The sequence below is a fragment of the Enhydra lutris genome, unplaced genomic scaffold (assembly GCF_002288905.1).
Source record: "Enhydra lutris kenyoni isolate GAN:26980312 unplaced genomic scaffold, ASM228890v2 scaffoldscaffold1, whole genome shotgun sequence".
Lineage (NCBI taxonomy): Eukaryota > Metazoa > Chordata > Mammalia > Carnivora > Mustelidae > Enhydra > Enhydra lutris.
The window spans coordinates 39301723-39320011 of NW_019154085.1; the positions used below are offsets into that span (position 1 = coordinate 39301723).

The following is an 18289-nucleotide window of genomic DNA, read 5'->3' on the forward strand; positions in this document are numbered from 1 at the left end:
TAAAGAATAGACCATAACATTTGAAACATGGAACACTTTCTCTATATTGAGTTAGAAATGGGGAGTTAAATACACTTAACCTCTCTTCTCTTATTTCAAGGATTTTTTTGATGAATACTGATAATTTTTTCTACAATGATGTGCATTGCTACTATTTTCCAGATCACGTTTTAAACAGGACCGTTGGTCTGTAAGGGACTATGATGTGATAGATGCCTTCCTGCTTTCTAAATGCTATGTATCATGTTAGCTTGTAGAAGGCAATTGTTGATAAATAGACCAATTCTGTTTGCTTTTCTTAGTGTGGCAGTGGGGTTCACCCTTCTAGTTTTGAAGGGACTTTTAGAATGGATTAATTTGGGAGCACCTAGGTGGTCCAGTTGGTTGAGTGTCCCAACTCTTGGTTTTGGCTCAGATCTTGATCTCAGGGTTGAGGGATCAAACCCAGGCGCAGAGCCTGCTTGAGAATCTTTCTCCCTCTCCCCCACTTCCCCTTCACCCGTGCATGCACTCGTGCTTTCTTGCTCACTTTCAAATAAATAAATAAAATCTTTAAAAAGGAATGGATTGTGGGGCACCTGGGTGGCTCAGTGGGTTAAAGCCTCTGCCTTCGGCTCAGGTCATGATCCCAGGGGCCTGGGAGTATAACTATTTTAGGTCATTCACTTGGGTAACTATCTTCCTTATGAGGGTGGAAGAAGGCTTAGGGAAATTCCCTTCATTGGTTATTCCTAATAAGTTTAAAGTGTGATTGTAAAGTAGTGTGAATTGTAAACAAACTTAAATATTTCTCAACAACTATCCTATTGGCCCCCTTCAGTATGTTGCCCTGTCTGCCCCATTCAGCCAAATCATTGTGTAATATGAAAGTCAAAGCCTGCATGTAGATAATACTGCTGCGTGAATTTTAAGACTGGCAGTGGCAGTGGGGGTGGGGGGCTGGGAGTGGGGATTGCATAGATTTCACCCACCTTTCTTTGCAACAGCATTTCAACAGATTTGCTACAGTTGCTGGAAAGGTTTTTGGAAATCTTTGGAATTGCCTTTGGAATCTGTGGTACATTTCAGGTCATTCACCAGTATTTTAGGAAGATGATTTAGACAAGGCCTCTACTGTCTTGAGCTATTAGTTTCACTAATTTGAGGAAGTCTAATAATTTATTGCTCTGTGATAATTTTTACAATAGGTCTTTTTAAATATCCTCAGTAATGGCAAGTATTTGTTTTTGAAAGTGAAAACAGTAGCTATTTGTAGCCAACGCTGTTTAATAAGCAGTACTGTTGAGTAATATAATGGTCAAAATATAATACAAAGAAATGTTTTGAATACTGTCAGCCTCATTGGGATTAGTTTGTAAACCCTCCAGTATAATTGTTACTAAGAGAATAGTATTAATTTGAATGTATAACATCTAGAGTTAAAAATTTTTTTAATTTGCTTATTACTCTGTAGTTATCCCATAAATTTTTATGATTAAAAAATGTAGGCATTTGTCTTTTCTAGTAGTTTAGCCCTGTTAATAAGGTGATTTGTTATTTTATTTTCCTCATAGCAAAATGCATTGATCACTACACCAAACAGTGTGTGGAAAATGCAGATTTGCCGGAAGGCGAAAAAAAACCAATTGACCAGAGATTGGAAGGCATTGTAAATAAAATGTTCCAGCGATGTCTAGACGATCACAAGTATAAGCAGGCCATTGGTATTGCTCTGGAGACACGAAGACTGGATGTCTTTGAGAAGACTATATTGGAGTCGGTAGGTAGATGATGTGATTTTAGAGATTGTTATTGATGGGGAATTGGCAAGGCAAGTCATTAAAACTAAAAACCATGGGTAGTGAAGAGAAAATCTTAGAATAATAAGGTGCTCTTTTGCCAGATGTTTTCTTTTCATGTTTATGTATGAACCTTGGCTGTGTTTTGTGGTCATCAAGTACCTGCTTTTATCTTACCACATTCATTACTTTGTAGTTGTACATGGGGAAGTTGTTTTAATTATCCTGCCCTTTTTAAGAAGCCAAATCTTCTGTTAATCTCTTGGAGCCTTATGTTTTTTCATAGAGTTTAACAGTATGGTAATTAATTAATTGTGTTACTTGGTAGTTAATATCTGTGTTCAGCAGCAGTGATAAGATTTAAATGAGTAAATGACCTAATGTGATAGAATTGAACCTTGTTTTACTTGGTTTCATTTTTGGGCAGTTGTAGCCTCTCTCTTTGTTCCAGTGAAAAGAATTAAAATACTTGTTTTCATTCACTAACAAATACTTTTGGGTGTCTACTCAGTCAGACATTGTTCTAGGCATTGGAGATGTCATGGCAAATGACACCAACAAAGTTTCTTCTCAGATGGAACAATCCACTGGAGGAATAGGCAGATGAGCAAATAAAAATATAAAGTAAAGATGTGCAATGTTCAAAAAAAAGAACAAAGCAGAGTAAGAAATGCATCTTAGTTTGCATCCCAGAGCATGTGGATATAACTTAAGTTTTATGAAACAGTACCTACTTTCACCACTTCTGATGTAACTGATATTTTAAAATTATATTTCATCAAAAACGCTGGTCCCATAAAGTTTATTTCATTAATGGGTCACAACTTGTTTTTTGAGAAATACTCCCATAGCTCTTCAATATGCTTGTTTATGTTGAAGGGACTTTTATAGGTCAGTATCTCAGATACCAAAGACGCTTCAGAGAACTGCAAGATATATATAGTCCGGAGTCAGAATCTCCTTAGGAAGAGCATCCTCCAGATGTGGCAGTACCCGAAGCCTGAGTCACTCAGAGCTGGAGAATAGTTCTATCCTACGGTGTTCCTGGCTCTCAAGTATAGGCAAGGCAGTTTTCAGTTTTACGAAAAACGTTTCATAAAACTGAAAACCTGTTTTCATAAAACGTTTTATGTTTTATGAAGACAGGTTTTCAGAGTCATGAAAAACGTAACCACTTGGTATATGGACAGTTGTATATATCTTTTTTTTTAATAATTAACAGCACCACTCTTTTATAGTATTCTGTGTTCACATAGTGAGGATTCAGGATGATCATTAAATATTGTTTTCAACCCATTTCTTCATGAAAACAGGAAAATAAGTAATATTCTTCAAGATTTTAATCTAAAATGTTGATTTTTAAGTTCTGTTGTTTAAGTTGCAGATAATTGTTTGACTGCTTAAAATAACTAAAGAATGTAGATGAAAATAATATGATTACCAAATAAACACAATGCATCAGTAACCAGATGATGATGTATCTTGAAATTCTGTCTTTCAGAATGATGTCCCAGGAATGCTAGCTTATAGCCTCAAGCTCTGCATGTCTTTAATGCAGAATAAACAATTTCGGAATAAGGTACTAAGGGTTCTAGTTAAAATCTACATGAACCTGGAGAAACCCGATTTCATCAATGTTTGTCAGGTACTTCTATTACATTATGTTATCTTACTTCCTATCACACTACTTTATGCCGCAGTGCTGGGCTGTGATATGTGCATTACATTGCGTTATGTTACATTGTGTACCTCTAATGGTATCATACATGTATCTCAGTTGATCTTGACAACAGCTTGTGACAATTAAGGTGTACACTTATACTCTTTTTTACTGGTAAGAAGCAATCTTACAAAACTAAAAAACTGCTATGTTTTCATGCATTCTGTGTATTCTTTTTATATTTGAAAGTATTGCAGACATTTAAAGAAATTTTGGAAACTAGGTTAAGAGAAAAATAAAAGGTAGAAGAGGTAAAAACAGTATGTATGTTGTATCATTCTAAAGCAAATTTCAGGTGTAAAAATGATCTTTGGTTTTATTACCCAAACAGAACCAAAACATTTAGGTATATTTTATCTCTTTTCATGTATGAATTTGCTTGTACATTTTTAAAAATTAACATGATCCAGAAAATGCCAAGTGTATCTTTCCCTTTCCCCAGGCCTTTTCTCAAAGATATTGCATAGGTGTTTTTCTTTTATTTATTAGCACATTTTAAAGATTTTATTTATTTATTTGTCAGAGAGAGAGAGAGGGAGAGAGAGCGAGCACAGGCAGACAGAATGGCAGGCAGAGGCAGAGGGAGAAGCAGGCTCCCTGCTGAGCAAGGAGCCCGATGTGGGACTCGATCCCAGGACACTGGGATCATGACCTGAGCCGAAGGCAGCTGCTCAACCAACTGAGCCACCCGGGCATTTATTAGCACATTTTAATGGCTACATTGGATTTTTTTGACCAGAAGTGAAGTTTGCTTTTTAACAATTACCATACTGTATAAATTTTTGTATTCTGCTTAGAACATAGTATTGTATCACAGGTTTTGTTACTTTTTCACTGTAATATAGTCTCATGCTATTTTATAGTCATCCTCTATACATTTTTAAAATTTAGAGTAATGCATCCTTTTTTAAATGCTTTTTGAAGCAAGTTTGAAACAGGAAAGACTGGAAGAAAAATCATTTATTTCACCCAAAGTCAACATTTTAGTGTATTTCTTTTCACTTTTCTCTATATAGTCTTTGGAGTTTTGTTTGCTTCTAAATATTCTAAATAGTTTTTAATCATTTTTTTTAATTGTTGTGTTTTAAAACTCACATGAAAACTCATAGTCCTCTGCTTACCTATGTATATCAGTTTTATTTCTCAGAGGCAATTTTATTTCTTTTTAGCTGTTTTATTTCTTGTCCTTTCAAAACTTTATAAAACTTTTACATTTTAAAATACATCTTTTTGAACATCCTTGTGATTCAAAATTTGAAAAGAACCAATGGGTATACAGTGAAAAGTCTTTGCACTCCTTTCCTTTGACTCCTAAGTTCCTTTCTTTGGAGGCAAATAGTATCGATTATATATATATCCTTCCAATTTTAGCATTTTTCCATTTTCTGAGTCTTCACAAACTGTTGCTCCAACTTTTTGTTGACTGTACAGTAGTCATTTAGTGGATGTACTTTGCCTTACTTAACCATTCTCTATTATTGGTCATTTATTTTGTTTCCATTATTTCCTATTCTTAATTTGATTAACACTTTGATTAATGTGTTCATTTTGAAATTAGCTATTTGCTACTTTAAGGAAACAAAATTTAAATTGAATTCTTAAGAAATAGAAATACTAAATTTATTGGATAGCTTGATTAAAACATGTGACAGAGTAAGAGTGAGAAGAGAGATATGTCCAAATGGTCATTTTAGTGCCTTTTATTCTGGCCCACCATGATACAATGTCCGTTAAATAAATGAATGACCCCTGTAGTTTATGGTTAAGCAGAAAATTCAAATTAAGGAGCACTTGATAATAAAATACAGGTAAGATTTGATGAAGCTAAGGGTCATTCACCTACCAGTTACTGAGTACTGCTAATTGCCAGGTACAATCAGATGCCATTTTCAGGAAAGCTCTGTCTAGTGCCAGGATCAGAAATAAGAGTGCTAGAACTGGAATTAAAGTTTTAAATTAATTTTTTTTAAAGAAATGGAGTGCTAGAATGGTTCATATTCCCCAGTTTGCCTGTGCTTATATTTTAAAGTTTCCTGTATTATAACTGTTTGTCAATGTCTTAAGTATTTTGTAGACACAGTTTTCAATTATTATGTAATTGTTCTTTATCTGCATTTCAGTGCTTAATTTTCTTAGATGATCCTCAGGCTGTGAGTGATATCTTAGAAAAACTGGTAAAGGAAGACAACCTCCTGATGGCTTATCAGATTTGTTTTGATTTGTATGAAAGTGCTAGCCAGCAGTTTTTGTCATCTGTAATCCAGAATCTTCAAACTGTTGGTACTCCTATTGCTTCTGTGCCTGGATCCACCAATACGGGTACTGTTCCAGGATCAGAGAAAGACAGGTATAAGTATCTTTTTCTGCACCAGAACTAATTGAACAATCTTTATCTTATTTTTCAAATAGGTGGAATATTCATTGACCACATAGTCTAAGAATTAATTTCAGAATTAGTTTTCTTAGGTTGTAAAGTCTTAATAAGGCTATTGCTCTGTTTTGCACTCTGCTGGGCACCTTAAAGAATACCAAAGAAAGGGACCTTTCTAGAAAGAAATGGAAGTGATTGACAGGGAGGGCCAATTGCATATGTGCTACCTAACCACGTAAATTAAAAATTTCAGATGGGTGGGGCACTTTGGTGACTTAATAGGTTAATCAGATGCTCAGGTCTTGCTCTTAGGGTCATGGGTTCAAGCCCCATATTGGGCTCCATACCCAGCATGGAGCCTACTTAAAAAAAATCTCATATGGGTTAGGTGGGCTAGATTTTAGATACTTGGAAAGTAAGAAACATTTCCAGCTTTTTCTGCTTCTTTTAAAACTAAATATACATTTATCTTAGGCTAATACAGTACTAGATTTTATTTTCCTGGTTTTTTTCCTTACATATTTAGGCTACTTATTAAAAATATTTAAATGTGTCTTTGTTATGGGACTCCTGGGTGGCTCAGTCAGTTAAGTGTCCGACTCTTCACTTCAGCTCAGGTCATGATCTCAGAGTCATGAGGTTGAGCCCCATATTGGGTTCCATGCTGGGTGTGGAGTCTGCTTAAGAATCTCTCCCTTTCTCTCTCTCCCTCAAAAAAAAAAAAAAAAAAGTGTCTTTTATGCCACATTTTTCCTTTTAAAGTTGTTTACACAGCACTGAAGAGTCATTTTTCTGAACCCTAAATGTCATCACTGTTTCAACCTCCAATACGTTACAAAACACATTTCATATAAAATTCTAAGTCTTGAACATGGCCTGCGAGGTTATACATGATCTGTCCTGTCCATAGCCCTCAACTCATCTCTTGCTGCTTTCTTCCTTACTTATTGCTTTCAGATTTCACTGGCCTTCTAACTTGTCCTCAAAACACCAGAAATAGTCCTGCCCTCGGTAAGGTTTTCTTGAATTTTAGTTTTTAGTATTTGTTTTCTTCCCTCTAATTTTCTTTTTGGGGGCCTATTGTTATATGTAAGTTAGATTTTCTTTTCCCATCTTCTGCTCCTCTGTATTTCTCACTTTCTTTTCATCCTTTTCAGCTCTTCAGTTCTTTCTTTTAATGGAAAAATATTTTAAATACTAAAGAATACACATATCCTCATGATACAGTTCAATGAGTTCTGACCGTATAAACACCCATATAACCATCACCTCTATTATCGTCCCAGAAACTGCCTCTGTGGCCTTTGAGTTCAACCCGTGCCCCTGAGGCAACCACTGGTTTGATTTCTGTCAACATATATTAGTTTTGCCAGTTCTTGAACTTCATAAAAATGAATCATACAGTGTGTATTCTTTTGTTTCTGCTTCTTTCGCTCAGCACATTTGTGATGTATATCTGTGTTTTTTGGGTGAATCGGTAACTGATTCCTTTTCATTATTGAGCAGCATTTCGTTGTATGAATATACCACAGTTTGTTTACTCATTATTATATTAATGGACATTTGGGTTGTTTCAGAACAGGACTATTAGGAACATTCCCGTACAAGTCTTTTTGTGGACAGATGTTTTCATTTCTCTTGGATAAATATGTAGGATTAGAATAGCTGGGTCAAAGGGTATATGTTTAACTTGGTAGGAATCTACCAGACTATTTTCCAACGTGGTTGCCCATTTTACCCTCCCAGCAGCAGTATATTAGCATTTGTTTGCCAACATTAGGTGTTACCAGTTTCTTTAATATTCATTCCAGTGATAAAAGTGATGTTTTGTTACAAAATTAATTTTTAAAGTTTTTATTTATTTGAGAGAGAGAGATTGAGTGAGAGAGAGAGCACAAACCAGGGGAAGAAGCAGAGGGAGAAGCAGACTCCCTGCTGAGCAGGGAGCCTGATGTGAGGCTCGATGGCAGGACCCTGAGCTCATGACCTGAGCTGAAGGCAGATGCTTAACTGACGGAGCCACCCAGGCACCTGTATTTGTTATATTGTTAATATTTTCTCCCAGTCTTTGGCTTATCTTTTCTTTTTATTGATGGTATTTTTTGATGAATGGAAGCTTTTTTTTTGGTAATCTAATTTTCCATTATGTATCCCAATCTAAGAAATTATTTGCAAACTTCATGGTTATAAAGATACTCTGCTACACTTTTTTCCAGAAGCTATATGGTTTTAGGTTTTATGTTTAGGTATGTGGTAGAACTCAGCTTAACCCTTTATGTGGTGTGAAGTAGTAGAGTTTGTTTAAATATGTGGATATCTAGTAGTTCCATTACCATTTGTTTAAAAGACTATCCTTTCCCTACTGAATTGCCTTTGAGCCTTTGACATGTGATATGTTGATAGATTGTTCTGTTCTTTTCTATTTACCTATTCATCTTTCCTTATAGCTGTACCATAATATTTTTAGTACTGAAGTTTATAGTCTTTGAAATTACGTTAATGAAGACCTAAAGTTTTGACCTCCCTTCTCTCCCCCTCGCCACCAAGATTGTTTTGGATCTCTTGCATTTCTTTAAGACTGGGAGGATTCTAATTGGGATTGTGTTGAATCTCTTCAATTTGGAACAAATTGAAATCCTTAACAATACAAGTCTTATCTATAAGCATAGTATTGTTCTTCATTTATTTAGATTTTCTTTTAATTTTTCTCAGCAGCATTTTATAGATTTTAGTTCAGAGATTTTGTACATTTTTTTCTTAAATTCATTCCTATGTATATTTTTTTATGTATTATAAGTGGTATGGTAAATTTCAATTTCTAATTGTGGCCAGTATGTGGAAATACAATTGATTTTTTATATTAATGTTGAGTCCCGTAACCTTGTTTAAATCAATTAGGTCTAGTAATATAGATCGTCCTATAGAATTTTCTACATAGGAATCACATCATCTGAATAGAAACAATTTTACTTCTTCCTTTGTAACTTTCATGTTTTTTTCCCCCTGCTTTGTTTTTCTGCATTGGCTCTGATTTCCAATTGGGTAGACCTTAGAGTGAACATCCTTCATTCCTGATCTTAGGGAAGTAGATTTGGTTTATTCCTTGTTAATTAAAATTTTTCTTTCTTGCCTTGTCCTTTATTCATGTTGTGTTTATTTGCCTCTCTGAATTAATCTTCTAAAATTATTTTTTTTCTTCATTTCTAATTTTTCCCTAGTTTGATTATTTCATTTCTGAGTTTCCTAATTCTGACATGTTTTATTCTTTTATATCTTACATAATTTTCTTAATGTTTTTTACCTCTTTTGAAATGATCTTTCTCTCTTTTTTTTTTTTTCAGAGCAAGGTTGGGAGGGCAGGGAGGGGCAGAGGAAGCGGGAAAGAGAAAATCCTAAACAGGCTCCATCCACACTCAACACAGAGCCCAACGTGGGGCTTGATCTCACAGCCCTGAGATCATGACCTGAGCCAAAAATCAAGTCAAACACTTAACTAAGCCACTCAGGCGCCCCATAATTTTTCTTTTCTAATATCATATGGAATTTTGCTTTGATCCTTGTGTGTAGCTTATGTTTACTGAAATTAGTTTTCCTGAATTTTTGCACAGAAGCTTATTTAGGATAGTTTTTCTAATTTCACTGCTCTCTAGAACTTCCTCTTCTATTGTATTACAGAGTTTTAAACAAAGTGGTGACTTATGATCGGAGATCTCCTAAGTCTGTTTACTTTCTCCCTTTTATTTGGGCTTTCTTTTTCCTTTGTTTCTGCCATATTAATTTGGATTCTGTGCCCAGCATTTTCATGCTTTGACCTAGAAGGAGTGTTGGTTTTAAGAGCTATTGGGGCTCCACCTGCTTCACTTCAAACTGGTGTAGCTGGTGACAGTGTATCTCTACCTGACTATGTTTTGGGAGTGCGGGGGATGCATTCTCACCTAGTTGTGTTGTATTTGTTGTCCATGCTAACCTGGTTAGTTGCTTTGTGTATTTTTATGAATTTATTTGGAAGAAATTAAATCATGGGCTGCCACCATCTTAATAGAATCTTGGGTGTTTCTTAAGGGAAATACTTAAATATTTTTTCCTTGCAAAATATTTAATTTGAACATGATTCAGACCTTCATTTTGATAAAAGTCACCCATACACACTATTCAGAAAAAATTTATCAGATTAGTAACTCTTGGTTCTCTTTATTTCAGTGAGTCAATGGAAACAGAAGAAAAGACAGGTAGTGTGCTTGTAGGAAAGACGCCAGAAGTGGTAAGTGTGTTTTTTTAAGTTGAGTTTATCATTAATGTATATTCCCACAGTATATTTTAATTTATTTTAAAGTGTTACATATTTGCCTTTAAAGAGATTTAATATTAAGTTTAATACTATAGTCATTTAATAAAAATAGATCTTCTGTAAAAAGCTAAAATTTTGGACTGACTCTGGAAAGCATTTAACTTTGAAGATATCAAATCCTTGGATGCTTACAAAAGGTTGAACTCTGTCTAGAATAACTGAATTACTTGTCACAGGGTGAGACAAAAGTATGACCTCTAACAAATAAATGTCAACTTACTGTAGGGGGAGCACTTTAGTTGCCCTTGTTGTTTTTAATATTCATAGTGAATGGAAGAAGGGGGTATTAGTAGTCTGCTGGATATAAATGTTCCTCTAACAAGACTTTTGATTTTTGATACTCAGGTATGTAAACTATTCTTTACTTGCATGGCTTGTTATTTCATGAGATCATATATATGTGTTGATTAAATGTGCTTTTGATTTTCTAGTTTGGAGTAGGGAGTTTCTCATCTTAACTATGAGTTTGTTCTGTATAAAAGAGTTTTTCTTGCGTATCATCAGTAATCAGTTACTTTATATTTTGAGTTTTTTTAATATTAAAATGTTTTACATTGGAAGCTTGTTCAGAATGAATTGCATTCTTCCGTCAAACTGGTATCATATCTCAGTGGTAGCTATTAAAGAAATAAATCATTCTTTCTCTCAAATAAATGATATATGAGTTTTCTAGATCCTACTATTAAAATATAAGTTTGGGTGTGTGTATGGACTGTGAATTTCACTGGTCTAGGGCTGTTAAAATACAGTTGGCTTAGTGGATTTTAGTAATATATGAATTTTCATTCTGGTTTGTTTATTTATTTTGGCAGAGTCCAGAGCCCAAGGACCAAACTTTGAAAATGATTAAAATTTTAAGTGGTGAAATGGCTATTGAGTTACATCTACAGTTCTTAATACGAAATAATAACACAGATCTCATGATTCTAAAAAACACAAAGGTAGGAAATTCATCTATAACAGAGGCTTTCTTCTTGTATTTATTTCTTTGTTGAATATTAATACAATTTTTTAAATTACTTATTTCTTTTTTTAAAAATGTGATCAATTTTTTTAAGTTTTTTTTTTTTTGTTTTAGATTTTAGTTTTTTATTTGACACAGAGATAGAGAGATCACAAGTAGGCAGAGAGGCAGCAGAGAGAGAGGGCACTGAGCAGAGAGCCTGACGTGGGGCTCGATCCCACGACCCTGAGATCATGACGTGAGCCAAAGGCAGAGGCTTAACCCATTGAGCCACCCAGGTGCCCCTAATTACTTCTTTCTTTTTTTTTAGTTAAGATTTTGTTTATTTATTTGATAGAGATCACAAGTGGTCAGAGAGGCACACATAGAGAGAGAGGAAGGGAAGCAAGCTCCCTGCCAAGCAGAGAGCCTGATGCGGGGCTTGATCCCAGGACCCTGGGATCATGACCTGAGCGGAAGGCAGAGGCTTTAACCCACTTTGCCACCCAGGCGCCCCCTAATTACTTATTTCTTATTGAATACTTTAGTTGCATTTTATTTTGATCAAGAAAATAACTTTTAAAAAATATAACGAAGGGAGAAACCCTTGAATTTGTTGAAAAGAGAGGGAATTAATATCTGTTGAGCTCCTGTTTTTGCGTTCACCTTCCTTGGGAAGTTTAGTGGTGTTTGTTTTATTTTCATTTTTTTAGCTACCTTTTTATTTTAATACATATATGTAGCACTTGGACAGATGGCACGGTCAGAACATTAATATAGTTTGTTTAAGTGTCTTTTTTCCCATTGAACTGCAAATTCTTTGAGTGCAGAGGTTCTTACCTTGATATTTTTATAACCTTTGTTGAGATATTGATCCTAACAATTACTAATAATAATTTTAATCTTTGAACAAGTAATATATTTATCTGGTTCAAAAAATGTTTTAATATGAAACGATTTATAGTATGAAAAATCTTCATTTTCCTGCCTTCTGCCTTAACTACCCAGTTCCCTTTTCTTTTGTAGCTGTGTATTATTTGTAGCTATATATTATTTCATTACATCATTGTTTGCTTAAAACATGAAATCATACTTACAAATGGCAAATGGACACAGAATTACACAATGTGTTTTTCTAACAATTATTTGAAGCTACTCTATATAATATAGTTTTATTAAAAATAAAATCACTTTGGTGACTGCCATAAGTGCAGAGGGAGGAGAGGTGGAGCACTGCTCTTAAGGTTACCCTGATACCTTGGAGACCTATAGAAAAGATGCTGAAGAGAAATGGCAAATTAAACTATTCAAAAACAGAAAATCTACTACCTAAATTTCTGCCTAAAATATACTGATCTCAAGTTAAGACCACAGATAAGACTCTGACTTGTTTGTTTTTATAAACTACCTATTTAATCTTTATATAGAAACATCCAAGATTCATGGTTTAAATATCAGTTCAGTTTATTAATATTTTCTTCACAAAACAGGGTCTCTGATTATATGTCTCCATACTTTGTCATGATAAAAACCTATTTGTTTTTGTAGGATGCAGTACGGAATTCTGTGTGTCATACAGCAACCGTTATAGCAAACTCTTTTATGCACTGTGGGACTACCAGTGACCAGTTTCTTAGGTAAATATACTGGAAGGTTTCCACTTGGGTTTATACTCATCTTTAATAGAGGCTGTTGACATTGTTACATGGATGTGCAGAGCTTCCCTTGCCTACTTGTCCTGAATTTTATTTTATTTATTTATTTATTTTAAAAGATTTTATTTATTTATTTGACAGAGCTCACAAGTAGGCAGAGAGGCAGGCAGGAAAAGAGAGGGGGAAGCAGGCTCCCTGCTGAGCAGAGACCCCCCCCCCCCCCGATGTGGGGCTCTATCCCAGGACCCTGGGATCATGACCGGGAGCTGAAGGCAGAGGTTTTAACCCACTGAGCCACCCAGGCACCCCTGTCCTGAATTTTAAATTCTATTTTTGTTATTTTATACTTTTTTTTTCCAGAGATGTGTTTACTTATTATTTTAAAGAGAGAGAGTGTGTGTGCCATGTGCACAAGTGGGGCAAGAGGAGATGGGGAGAGAAAGGGAATACCTAACAGACTCCCTGTTGAGCACAGAGCCCAGTGCAGGGCTGAATCCCACAAACCTGAGATCATGACCTGGGACAAAATCAGGAGTCGGACACTCAACTGACTGAGCCATCCAGGCTCCCCTATACATTTTTTATTGCGTATGTCTGCTTGTTTTAAGTTAAAATCAGTTACCTTTATTAGTGAGCTTAAATTATAGGCTTTTGAATGAAATATATTAATATAATTCTGCTTTTGTTCATAATGAGATTACATATCATGCATTTTTTTAAAGTCTTCAGAATACTAAGAACTTAGGAGGTAAAATAGAATCAGCAGTAACTTGAGCTCCATGAAGTAAAATGATTTATAATAGTTCAAGGTAAAATTTTAATGCTTTGACTTTAGTGTTATAAAAAAAGCTTTATGGAATTCATTTCAATAGTATTGCTGAATTTTCTTTTCTTACAGAGATAACTTGGAATGGTTGGCCAGGGCCACTAACTGGGCAAAATTTACAGCTACAGCCAGTCTGGGTGTAATTCATAAGGTAAAATATACTGATCAGTATGAACAGAAGCAATATTTCTGGAGTCAAAAAAATAAAAGTTTACTGTAAATCATTCACAAGTACATTTTGTTAAATAGGATTAGTCTTCTTATAGGAAAGAATAAAGTAAATAAAATACCTATGTTTTGTTTTTAGTTTTTAGTTTTTAAAAATATTTTGTTTATTTATTTGTCAGAGAGAGCACACACAAGCAGGGGGAATAGCAGGCAGAGGGAGATGCAGGCTCCCTGCAGAGCAAAAAGCCTGATGTAGAACTTGATCCCAGGTCCCTGGATCATGATCTGAGCTGAAGGCAGATGCTTAACGGACTGAGCCACCCAGGCATCCCCCTATGTGTTTGTTTTTAGTAGAAGGTGGAAATCCTTTTCCTATGAAGATGACATTTCTCAAAGGATGAATTGAAATAAGTTATTTGCATAGTCTAAGATTAATTTGGAGAAATGTTATAAAAGAAAGGAAAAAATTAAAGCACTTGTTTCTGACAAAGATGTGATTGGGTCTTTTAAAATTCTCCTCTCATTTGAGTTACAAAGTTATTTAGAGGAGACACCCATTTCCTCCTCTTTTAGAAAGTGAATTTTCTAGAAAGAAGACAATAGTCATAGAAAATACATATTTTTTAGTCTCACTTTCTCTTACACTTTTGTTGTGGTTCAAATTTACAGGGTCATGAGAAAGAAGCATTACAGTTAATGGCAACCTATCTTCCCAAGGACACCTCTCCGGGATCAGCCTATCAGGAAGGTGGAGGTCTCTATGCATTAGGTCTCATTCATGCCAATCATGGTGGTGATATAATTGACTATCTGCTTAACCAGCTTAAGAATGCCAGCAATGATGTAAGTATTTGATTTAAAAACTAATTTCTGTTACTTAAGAGTCCAGGAAAACATACTTGCCAAATTATTTTAGTGAATAGAAATTTTGTAGGATTTTGAAATTCCAAAAATAGAACTATTCTTAAGGAATTATTTTTTTTAAGGTTATTTTCTTTCTTTCTCTCTAAACTAAAATTGTGCTTCTCAGTCCTTTAAACCTTGTATGTGACAAGCAGAATAAAGTACCATGTATTTGTAAAATATGTATTGTATTTCCACACTTAAGAGTCTTGGAATGTTATAACTGTAAGTGACCTTAGTAATCATTTAGTCTAATTTTGTTATTTTATAGGAAACTAAGTCCCAAAGAAGTACATAACTCTCTCAGGAACCAGAATTCTTGATTATTTGCTATTCTATATTTTTTAAATGTAATTCTTTTGGAAAAACTTACTAAGCAACTTGTTCTTACTTTACAGAACCTTGAAATAGGATTTTGATTTTAGACTTTAGCTTTTATGTTAGAGTAGACTCTTCTTTAGAAGGCTATTAGGAGAGTAGGTAAGTAAGCCAGACAACTTCGTCCTTTGATTTTAGTGAAAAGATTGAGGCCAGTAGGATCATCTGTCTTACCTAATAAGCTCCTCATCCACAAATACTATGTACATTTATTTATATCTTTGCCTCATTTCCTCTGGTCTCAGATACAGCTTTTCTTATCAGACAAAGCTCCTGTGGTTGCCAGCAATAGAAACTTCCACTGATTAACTTCAAACAAGGAGTTTATAGAAAGTAGCTTTTATAATTAAAGGAAAAGCAGATAAACCAATTCTTGCAAAAGTTAAGAGCCAGGACAGTTTTAGGGATCTAGATAACAGGAACTAATGAATCATCTCTCTAGGGCCCTACTGTCAGATGAATGAACTTGAAATGGTTTTGGGTCACTTCACTAAGGAAAGATTAAAATTTTAGTGAAAGAGCATCTGAGTAGTCTGTTTTGGGTCACAGTCCCACAGTTTGGGTAGGGGAAGGTGGGTGCTTATTAAATGGCAATTCCACCAAGACTAACCAATGAGAGAGGAGTATTTTCCGAGCAAGATTGTGTGTTGTCACCTATAAATGGAGACTGTGCACTCAAAAATGACAACATGACTGCTAAAGTGTCCCTCTTGAAATAATGACCTACTTTTGCCCTTGACCCCATTTTTTCCCACTTCCTTACAACAATGGTCTGTTAGATACCCTTTTCTCCTCTCTTCAGGCTCCTTCCCCTCAGCCCGTAAGTATATTCAGGTCTCACCTATCCTAAAAAAAAAAAATCTTTCTTTGACCCTTGTTTCTCCCTCTTAGTTATCATATTTCTCCCCTTCTCATGTAAACTTACTGAAAAAGAGCTGTACCTTCTCCCTCCACTTTCGTACTTTCATTCATTTCTCAACTTACTATTATTTTGTATCAGCAAGCATCATTCTTTTGAAATTGAAATTGCCAAGGTTACCACTGGCTATCTGGTTCGCAAATACTTTGCTCATTCTCACTAGGTCAACTGCTCTGCGTGTTTAATATCAATATATTTTTAAATCAGAATAAAAGCTTGGACTTTTAAGTACAGTGTTCTGAATCAACAGAGCCCATGCTTTTTCCCTAGATTGTTCGACATGGTGGCAGTCTGGGCCTTGGTTTGGCTGCCATGGGGACTGCGCGCCAGGATGTGTATGATTTGCTAAAAACAAACCTTTATCAAGATGATGCTGTGACAGGTAAGTGATTCTTTCCAGAGACAAGAAACTAGGATTAACTAATGTAACTTTATTTATTTTCTATTTATATTTTGTAGCCTCTTAAAAATCTAATAGATTACTTGTAGAAGGGAGTGGATTTTGCCCTGTTTGTCAAATTAATAAAAATAGGTTTTGTGATACATAGATTTTAAAAATGACATATCCTGTGTATCTGTCTATATAACTGACTTTTGCGAATAGAAATTTATTAGAGTGACCTACTTGATACTTGAGTCTCAGAGCTATCCATACTGCATGGTGATAATGTAGAATAATGTCATTATGTCTCCTCTGAAATCGTTGTAGGATTCGATGAGGTAATCTATCAAGATTTAAAAGGAAAATAGCTATAAATACGTGGATGTGCTTTTTATCAAATGGTTTGAAAAAAATGCTACCAGAACTAATGGTTGTTTTGATATGTGATGATAATAAGTGCCACTTCCAGTAAGCTATCTTTCATTGATTTTAGATACATAATTTTTATTTTTTAATGTTTACTTTTTACTCACTAGGTGAAGCAGCTGGCCTGGCCCTAGGTTTGGTTATGTTGGGCTCTAAAAATGCCCAGGCTATTGAGGACATGGTCGGTTACGCACAGGAAACTCAACATGAGAAGATTCTGCGCGGTCTTGCAGTTGGCATAGCATTAGTAATGTATGGGAGGATGGAGGAAGCTGATGCTCTCATTGAATCTCTGTGCCGGGATAAGGTGAGAAGATACATTGTTTATCCTTTTCTCCCTATAGGTTATCACACCCTGTTTATCACCAGCATTTAGAGAAGCACTTTCATTAGAAATTATCTCTGTTCCCATCAGAACAGCTAGCTACACATGTTGATAAAACTCCTTGCAATATATATAAAGCCTAATGGAACGTAGGAAAGGAGAGCACTGATTAGAACAGGTTAATAGGACTAATTTGAGAATTTTAAATTAAGACTTCAGATCAGTAATTTTCAGATAAGCAGATCCAAAGAAGTTCTTTAGAAATTTACAAGTTGATTGCTTTTAGAAATAATATTTTTGGAATTACTTCATAACCGTTTAATAAGGTATAAAGTTTACCTCATTGTTTTTTCATCAAAAACCAGTGCCAATCTCTATACTTATTTATCTGGGTGAGTTTTTTTCATTGCTTTTTTAATTTTATTTGGATAGTGGTATTGTGTGTGGTAGGTAGTCAGTGGTAGCTAATGGTGTCCTCTATAGTCTGGTAAAAAGAATCACTGTTAATAGTTAAATGACAAAACTTCTCATTATTTTGCTCAGCTCTCAGATGTCATATCTGCTCCCCTCAGCCCCCAAGAATTAAGTAAGCAAGTTACAATGTAGAATTAGAAGCAAGCTTCTTTGTTACTTGTTTAATAAATGGAAGCTGAGTATGAGAAGGTAGTTAGTGTTGGTATTGGACTTGAGTTGATACTTCTAGTGAGTGTAAGGCGGTACAGGCACATTGCATAGAGCGTTGGGAATTAAAAAGAGTTAATTCCTCCTGTATTTAAGAGTTTGTATTTCCACATTCATTTCGAAAATTACTAACCCCAAAATCATTCTTCTCATTTCTTACCTAAAACCAACTCTCCTGGTGGATGTAGCTGTGCCAGTTAGACTGTAGAAGTTACTGTTTGAAATGACAATTTGTTGATTGATGTAGATTATTCTTCTTAGGACCCAATTCTTCGACGATCTGGAATGTACACCGTAGCCATGGCTTACTGTGGCTCGGGTAACAACAAAGCTATTCGACGCCTGCTCCACGTTGCTGTAAGTACTCTTCCTCGAGTAGAGGTAGAAAGGACAGTTTGCAGATGGACAGTAAATGTCTAGGCTGCTGCAGCACCCACACTGCATGACTAGCACGAGTGATGTCAGG

At 35.1% G+C, this 18289-nt stretch overlaps 1 protein-coding gene across 3 annotated transcripts in view; it reads left to right on the forward strand.

The window, feature by feature from the left end:
- The window catches only part of LOC111143971 (proteasome 26S subunit, non-ATPase 1), an 86071-nt gene that overhangs the window by 7313 nt on the left and 60469 nt on the right, over positions 1 to 18289 (forward strand). For 2 of the 3 annotated variants that reach the window (XM_022498015.1, XM_022498023.1), the window contains exons 5-15: positions 1554 to 1759; positions 3280 to 3423; positions 5619 to 5845; positions 10070 to 10130; positions 11030 to 11158; positions 12709 to 12797; positions 13714 to 13792; positions 14479 to 14652; positions 16280 to 16391; positions 16928 to 17124; positions 18085 to 18180. In XM_022498015.1, coding sequence (XP_022353723.1) covers positions 1554 to 1759; positions 3280 to 3423; positions 5619 to 5845; positions 10070 to 10130; positions 11030 to 11158; positions 12709 to 12797; positions 13714 to 13792; positions 14479 to 14652; positions 16280 to 16391; positions 16928 to 17124; positions 18085 to 18180 — 1514 coding nt within the window. The remainder of the gene's footprint in view (positions 1 to 1553; positions 1760 to 3279; positions 3424 to 5618; positions 5846 to 10069; positions 10131 to 11029; positions 11159 to 12708; positions 12798 to 13713; positions 13793 to 14478; positions 14653 to 16279; positions 16392 to 16927; positions 17125 to 18084; positions 18181 to 18289) is intronic. The other variant, XM_022498034.1, reaches the window with a different exon arrangement.